Below are 8,746 nucleotides of genomic sequence, written 5' to 3'. Positions count from 1 at the left end.
TGTTCAATTATTCTATATTTTATTTAGGTCAACTATAAGCCCTATTAACGGCCCATTGCAAAACTACAACTCCCAAATATTAAACTGGTAACGTTCGAACGAGAAATATAACTTCCACCAAGGCAGCGGTTATGCCCATCGATCCATACACATACACATACAGGATCCTTGAAAGACCCCCAATAAATGAAGTAGCCAAATTACCAAACCGAAGGCAACAAACATGTTAATAATGAACTCCACGTTCTCATTCAGGAAACAAAATCGAAAAGAACAAAAGAACGTCATTAAGCGCAAGTTCCTCTCAACTTTCGCTCTATCCAACTAATAATATGTGAGTTCGTAAAATCACAGGATTACATTGGTGTAGTAATATGTACAACCCCAAATGCCTAACTTCTACAGCCCCATGCTTGTTCCTTGTGATTATGACCCAATTTTCATATTAGAATATAAGTTCGATGGATGGTACCTGAATATTTCAAGTTCGAATAACAGGACCCTTGTACAGCCCTCTCCGAATCACAAAGTTGTCAGGGGGCTGAAACTCTTCCAACCAAGTCACTTCCGAGAACGTCTCTCCATTCATTTCAATCTCACCTTCATTTTAAACAAGCAAATGAAATAAGAAACTAGCATGCAGCATTGATCCTCATGTCTCAAAATATTAAAGAACCTACCACCTATAACTAGATTCAAAATTATATTTCTTACCAGGTAAATCCCTTCTTGGGGACCTCCGGAAGTAAGTGCAGTGTCGTCCATGCTCCGAAGAGTAAGGTGGAGATAAAATATCAAAAATAGCACAGGGAGTCCGTGCCCTGAAACAATGAATGTTGCCTCCACTTGTGGGATAAAGCACTGTTGTCGCACAAGGAGCTGTCATCTCAGTATCCTTGACAAGCTTTGCAGCTCTTGCTACAAACCATCAAGAATAAGCAAAAATCCAAGTCAAAGATTGAAGATTATATAATGTGTCCTATACCCTTGGAAGGGTGAAGAGAAAATGCATCATTCAAAATCAAGCACCGACATTTCTGTCTATTAATAATTTATCAATATTATTACATCAGTCGAACAAATAAATCCTTGACAAGCTTTGCAGCTCTTGCTACAAACCATCAAGAATAAGCAAAAATCCAAGTCAAAGATTGAAGATTATATAATGTGTCCTATACCCTTGGAAGGGTGAAGAGAAAATGCATCATTCAAAATCAAGCACCGACATTTCTGTCTATTAATAATTTATCAATATTATTACATCAGTCGAACAAATAAATACTTTAGTCGGTGACATATAGGCAGGTTCAGCTGCTATACGCCACAAATAATCACTCCTGTTAATCAGAAAAAAGATCTCATACAGATTTAATAAGTCCTATTTATTTCAACTCATGTTCAATAGCTTCCTTTCCATTTCACATGCTACAGGCAAGCCAGACATCATGCAAAATAAATAAATGAAGCCTTCACTGGGCAACCGCCTCACCCCTGAAATGCCGGATTGCACCATAAAACCCCTAGATTGAATAGTTATTTTATTTCATTAACAAGTTTGTTTATCAACTTCCCTACACTTACTTTGCGAGCACAAAGTTGAATCAAACAAATATACCCCAGGAAAAAAATCTTTGGATTGGGGGTCAAAATATTTGGATGGTATCAAATTCCATTTAAATTTTGTTTTTAGAAACCAAGCTGAACTCAATTAGAATCACATCAAAGTTCAAACAATATGTTTTGGATGCCTTCCATAACCATTCATTTGGTCTGGTTTGCGTTCAAACATTTTTTAAATGAAATTCCACTCAAATATAAGTGTGCACATCCCAAGCTAAGTACAGTATAGCCTCCAAATATTTCACAAAATCAGCTTAGAAGATATGTCACAAGCATTCTCATTAAACCGGAAGTAAACCACATCTACACAAGATGAGGAATTGAACAAGCCTCTCACATTCTTAGATGCTTGCAGAAAGACTCTTTACATCTACCCTATTTAAAGAGTCATTAGCTGTAACAAAGAGACGGCCACCAGCTAGTACATTTAGTATTATCTATGTCTTCTTACTCTATTCCAAGTTTCAAACAAATTTTAAATTAATTAAATTTCAGTCTCAATATTTCTCAGTTATTTTAAAAGACAAACCACCAGCACATAACTAAATTAAATGCAAGTTATACAAAAAAATTGCATAGCACAAGTTAAATGGTAAGAACAGCAGTGAAATAGATTTCTACCACCAGAAGATAACTTTATAAAGGTACTAGATCTTCTAGAAAAAATTACCCGAGAAAACTCCTGAAACAGATATTTGGAAAAGAATAATAATTAAAAAATGGGTCTCGTGAGGTTTTTGAGTGCCTAACTTTGGATCCCACATATAAGTATGGGATTTTCTTGTGGGCGTTTGTAAGGACCTGGGCTCTCCAATCTCAACCACAAGCGCTTCAGATGTGGTTCTCCAAAGGCTAATATCAATTAGCATCCAATCCGGTTAATTAGTAACCCAGAGTGGTGACATTGGTGCTTCAGTGTTCGACCAAGGACCATAGCAAACCTGACCCTGATGGGCACTGGGACTGCAAAGCATGGTAGAATTATATGTGCCCAAATGCAAGGTATGGTACTTTGATCACACATAGGAAAGTATGAGATATTCTTGCGGGGTTTATATGCACCTAAGTTCTCCAATCTCAATAACTAGGTTTTGGGGTATGACTCCAAAGGTCCATGTCAATTTCAAGGAATATAAAGGATGGTATCATTAGTAAATCAATTTAAAACAAATGTGTAAATTTGTTATCAAATTTATACATAAGAACAAATTTCTCTATGGAAATACCGAGTTATGGTTTAGTTAACATGCATCAAAGAAATATGGACCATTACAAACACACCTTGTAGTGGATCTTCAGGTTCTGTAGGGTCAAGCCAATCATATGACTTTACGTGTAATGAGCCATAGATAAGCCTGCTCAGCACTGTCATTCCTGGATGATTGTGCAAAGGTATCATAGAGGAAGGTGGCATACAAAAAATTCCTATCTGCAGAGAATGAGAAAATAAAAAAATGAGGGCCTCAATAGCTAATAATGCAATTTCAATTTTCAAAAGTTTAAATCTAATTTCAAGGGAAGTGCCCATTTTAATAAATTCTAGGAGATCTCCAGCTAAATGCAGCTTTCTCACTTAAAAAGTTATGTCCTCAAATGTAGGAAATATCATTATTAATAAAGGTGATAGTTAATATTTTTGCTTACAGAGAAGCTGTCACACTCATGCAAGTGCAGATACTTAATTGGCGGCGAAGACTGATGGGTTCCATTCCGCTCATTTACAGGACCAGACCAATTACATACCACCTGCGCCTCCTGTTCCAGACCTACATCAGAAGGCTTCATTTTCTCTGAAATGAAATGACATTTTGGGTTAAAATGCTATGGAAGAAAACAAAAAATTGGAGCTTCATGCACAGTGGTTTAGAAAATTGAATGTTTAATCAAATAATACCAAAGGTGTGGTAATCATCTCTACCAAGCAGAACACTTTCTCAATGTTATAGCAGGCCCTTGTACTTAGTACTTCAAATTAGAATAATAGTAAACACTCACAATGATGTCTTGATCCAATGCCTTCAGTATACAGACGGATTGAATTACTGAACACCCAGGCAACATTTTCTCTATATTATATCTAGAAGCACTCCAATGCTAAATAACAGTCAAGGTGTCTAGCAAGTAGAAACCTGAAATTGTTCCACAATAATGGAGCAGTCCCTCAATGTAAAGCAGAACAAATTGCAATTTTAACTCGTCATACAACAAGCTTTTATAATCAAAATAAAAGTGCTTCAAAGATAATTAGAAGCAATCATTTTGAAGGTATATCTTAGATGCCCAAGGGAACTAGCGGTGGCCATCTACCATCAGAAATGATAGCAAAAATAATTAAATTTAATACAAATCATAATAGTAGATCGTAAAAGCAGAGAACAGGAAGATTACATCCTTAAAAGCATAGTGAAATTCTGACATAGGTCATTGTGGAAGGGATTTCAAATTTCTCACTCCGCTAAAGTTCAAGACTGTAATTAAATTCGATGGAAATCTGGAAATGTTTTTCCAATTAAATTATGTCAGTGCCTCTTCCTAAAGGAAAAATTTTGAACTTAAAAGTAAATAAGCTTAACATCCCACACAATGAAGGATATTTTTTTTTAGTTACAAAACCACAGAAGCCTGGTATTCCAATAAGCCAAAAGGCATGGAACTATTTATTGGTAGATCATGGACTTGCCAAGATATTAACATACTAGGAGTTGCATGAAGCAACTTCGAATAGCTGATGTCATTCAAAGAAAGATTCAACATACTTAAATTAATTAACCAATGAATAAAGTCACACGTTTCAATTTTGATTGAAAATAACATCACAGCAAAATGCAACAAAAATTAGCTTCCATATATTTACGAACTACTAATTCCAGAAACATGCAGAAATTAATAATAACTTTCAACATGATTTTATTTCAATTATAATAACTAATAAATCATAGAAGACTTGTTTCAACCATAAGCTCAAGGAACAAACACGAAGAAAGAAGGAATCAATAGTGAATACCTAGCATAGTACGGACTTTTTCAAGAGTCTCATCAGAAACAGGGCCATTGGGCGAGAATGCCGCTCTGCAAGTATTATAAAGCCTCTGTATATAATATGGCATATTTGTAAAGACGGTACCAACTTAACTGAAAGGACCAAAAGCCTCTATATCAGTAAGCTGATAACGCCTTTTTTGCAAGTACAACACTAATTGATAGTGCGATAAAAGATGCAATTCGGTGATAATTGGATCTGCGTAGAAACCCGACGGTAGTAGATCTGCATGGAAATTAATTCATTATCCCTCCCGCTAATCTCACTTACAACCACCCATCTGACAAGGCACACATTGAAGCCAAAGTAAATCGATTTAATTCATTTCCAACGACAGAAAATAAACAAGTATAGAAAGCAGAGCCTTCCTTATTACAAAATTCAAGAATTCAATGCATATTTTCATTGCCAAAATTCCTATTAGAAGAATATTAACCCTAAAAGAGATAATGCAAGCGAATAAAACAAATACTAAACTCAACCTGGGAAAATCTAAAAGTAATTCGGTTAACCTAAAAAGCACTAATAAACAGATTTCAAGATATATATATATTGATAAATGGTTGCGCAAAAATTAAAAGCAAAAGAAGAAAAATATGGAGAATCGAATAATAAAGGATCTAACCACTTTTAAATCCATCAAAGTGATGATAAATATTTGCGAGAAATGGACGTCGCGAGTTAGGACGAAGAGCATAGGAGAGAATAAAGTAAGGAAAGGGAATGGATCGCTGATGAGAGAAACGCAACAGTGAGAAAACACGAAGCAGGGGGAGGCTGCGATTAGCTTATATCACCTGGATTTTACATTAACTGCCCTTTTGCCTAAATAAAAATTCATTTTATATTTTGGGTAAAGTACACCAATGGTCCATCAATTATAGGTATTAATTTTTTAGCCTCTCGACTATTAAAAGTTAAAAAATAATCATTTAATTATAGGATATTGCTTTGTTGAGTCATTCAACTATTAAAAATTATAAAATGATCATTAAACTATTCATATGTTCCAAAATATCTTTTTTTGTTAAAAAAAGTAAAAGCGTCTAAACTGGACGTTAACCTACTGATTTGAATATGATAAAATCTTATCCTAAAATCTTAAATGACTATACAACTTAGGATTATATTTTATCATATCCAAGAGTATATTAGTGTTCAGCTTAAACGACTGTTAATTTTTTTAATAAAAAGATGAGTTTAAAATATATGAATAGTTAAAAGATCATTTTGTAACTTTTAATAGTCGATGTGCTCAATAAAATAACACGAGTGTGAAGATTATTTTTCTAATGGCGACACATGAGGAAATTTACATATAAAAATCTATAGGTTTCGACACTCATATATATATATATATATATATATGAAAATTCGAGAATTTTTGTATGGTCTTAAATAAATCATTAAATATCATATGAGAAATTTCACAAAATTATCCTGGATTATAATTTTATTTTTAATAAATTTAATGATTGTGTACTTTAAAATCCTTTATTCTTGTTGTGAAATATCAAGGATTAAGATTATTAAATCTGAAAATATATTTTTTCTTTAATACAGGCTCAATATATAAAGAAAATTTCAAATAAGTTTAATAATTTTGACTTGATTCATATTAAAATCCTTTAGGATTCTGAAGGATTCTAGAATACAGTTAAATAAAGAAAATAATATTTCACAATATGTGCAAACACCCGTTTTGTCCTTTTTATTATTATTATTATTATTATTATTATATTAAATATTTATTATTTTCGCAACCTTAAACCCGATTACAAACCAAGCCCAACTCCAAATGAAACAGGCCCAAATTTATAAAGCCGTAAGCCCAACTTTTAGGGTTTGTTTTGGAAACCCTATAGAGCATCCCCCTAATCACGCCGCCGTCAGTTGTTGCCGCCTCTGCCGTTCGCCCCAGCCGCACCGACGACGCCGAGAAAGTCAATGTTTCAAACATTCATCGTCATCACCTCATCAAACAGTGAAAAGAAGGGAAATCAGTCAACAACCACCCAGAACTAATTAAAAATCTGATTAAATTAAAAAAAAATATGATTTTATTAATGGGGCTTAGGGAAATCATTCCCTTGACCATAGCTTCACTGTACCACATAATACATCACCAGATTTCATCAAATCAAGCATATAGCAAGAGATAAAAAGGGAAGCCATTCGAACAAAGGAGGAAGGGGAAAAAGGGAAACTTTTGTAAAGAAAATTTCAGAGTAAAAAAGCTTTGTAACCAGAAGTAAAAAGTCAATAAAATTTTTAGATCCCTTTTCAAAGGTACCATCTTTTTCGTTTCTTGTTTGAATCCAAAGATATTCAAGTAGTTTTTTTTTAATAAGAAAAAAAGGACATTTTATCTTCTGGGTGAGATTCGGAGCGAGTAGAGGGTCCCTTGACCTTCACTTGTAGCCTTAGACGTCAGTGAGAGGAGCCCGAGGTGGTGGTCGCCGATGAACCGCCATGCAAGGCGACGGCAGCTAGCCTATTCTTTAAAACCTTTTTTATTTCATTATAGTATATATAATATTAAATGTTGATGCGTACATATATGCTTTATATTATCAACTTATTACGTATATATTATTTGCTATATAAGAGTACTATACTATATTATTTGTGTAATGCTTGTACATATATATTACGCACTGTGCCATTTTTTTCCTATATTTTATATACTATTTATAAATTATATATATTATATATGTTGTTTTTTTCTCTTTCGTAAAATATGGGGTGTAGTATATTAAATATTTCTAACTTATTTATTTATTTATACTGCATTATATATGCTCTTAGATATTTCCATTCACATATTAGTTTAGACATGTCATTTTTTTTATTGACGCGCATAATCCTTATAAGCTTTACTTGACTGAAATCAAATAATTCGACTAAGGTAATACCCGTTTATTTTTTAGTTTGTGGGAAGTGATTGTCTTAAGGTATAAGGTCATTCCCGACGATTTTATAAAATAAAAGGGTATCCTACTAAGCGAAAGCATAAAATTTATTTCACTTAAAACATGGGACTGAGAAAACGATTAAGTTCTTTTAATTAAATTTACCGAGAAAAGATTGTTAGATTAGATCTAAGGTCTGGTAAAATAGTTAATTAATTGTATTCGTTTGATGTATGCATTTAAGTTTCGTCTTACTTTGTATATGGTTAAAAAGAGTCTCAAATTAAGTTATACTCGAATGTATAAATTTTATTGTAAGGATGACTAATTAATTAATTAGGGACCGATTTAGGGCACTATGGTGTTGTTAATCCTTCCCTGCGCTTAATCGACTCTCGAACTAAAATTTTTGGTAACGCATATCGTAAAATTGTTGTTTTAATTAAAATTAATATTTTATTAAAATGACAAATATATTTTTGGGTTCTCAATCACACCCTAATCAAAGATTGGTGGAGACTCCACGAACCCGATTTTATTTTTTTAAAAACTCAAGTCCCAAATTTTTCGATGTGAACGTTTTTACAAAATCCTGATTTTTAATCGACAAGATTTTAAAAGGAACATCATGACAGCTTGGCTACTCCATTGGGGACGTTTAGAGAGTCAGACCATTAATTAATTAATTAGTTATCTCTGTAATGAAAATTATAAACTCGCCTTAATTTAATTTCTGATCCCTTGTATGTTTAGCATAACATTGTGTTTATAATTTGGTTAACCACTAAATAGTTGTACTGATTTGTTTGATAATGTTTTCAGATTAAATAAGTACAAAAGGAATTGATAATTCTGTTTTGTGTTGCCTACTTATATTTTTTTTGCTTTTCCTCATACACTGCATAGTTGCATTTGCATAACATGGCTAAAACCCCACTCCGTCCTGTTTAAGTGGGAGTGAGAAACTACTCTTACTTGATGGTTTTCACATTCGCATGGGATAACAGATCGCTCCTGGGGCACATGCCTTTTGGTCCTCGTGATGGTAATCACCTTCGCATGGATATAGGGAAGTGTAACTTGTCGAATTGAACTCGATTTGTATAAGCATGTGATGGGCTAGGATTGAGGGTCTGACAACCCAAGGGGGCACCAGCAAGGATAATTAGAGTAC

The 8,746-nt window shown here is 33.5% G+C and overlaps 1 protein-coding gene across 2 annotated transcripts; it reads right to left on the bottom strand.

Annotated features, from left to right (window-relative positions):
• Nucleotides 1-205: 205 nt before the first annotated feature.
• Nucleotides 206-5,419, bottom strand: LOC120176303 (plant cysteine oxidase 4-like). Of its 2 annotated transcripts, XM_039182752.1 has the most exons (6): nucleotides 5,286-5,419; nucleotides 4,625-4,940; nucleotides 3,265-3,410; nucleotides 2,902-3,049; nucleotides 715-918; nucleotides 482-600 (listed from the first exon to the last, which is right to left on the bottom strand). In XM_039182752.1, the coding sequence occupies exons 2-6, from the start codon at nucleotides 4,725-4,727 to the stop codon at nucleotides 482-484; spliced, it is 720 nt and encodes a 239-aa protein (XP_039038683.1). In that variant the 5' UTR covers nucleotides 4,728-4,940; nucleotides 5,286-5,419. The 2 variants fall into 2 exon arrangements, with proteins under 2 accessions (XP_039038682.1, XP_039038683.1); XM_039182751.1 differs by lacking the exon at nucleotides 5,286-5,419 and having other exon boundaries at nucleotides 206-600; nucleotides 4,625-4,727.
• Nucleotides 5,420-8,746: the final 3,327 nt, after the last annotated feature.

The sequence above is a fragment of the Hibiscus syriacus genome, unplaced genomic scaffold (genome assembly GCF_006381635.1).
Source record: "Hibiscus syriacus cultivar Baekdansim isolate YM2019G1 unplaced genomic scaffold, ASM638163v2 tig00112231_pilon, whole genome shotgun sequence".
Classification (NCBI taxonomy): domain Eukaryota; kingdom Viridiplantae; phylum Streptophyta; class Magnoliopsida; order Malvales; family Malvaceae; genus Hibiscus; species Hibiscus syriacus.
Note: the sequence above shows the minus strand (reverse complement) of the source record. Positions and strands in the feature narration are given on the sequence as shown.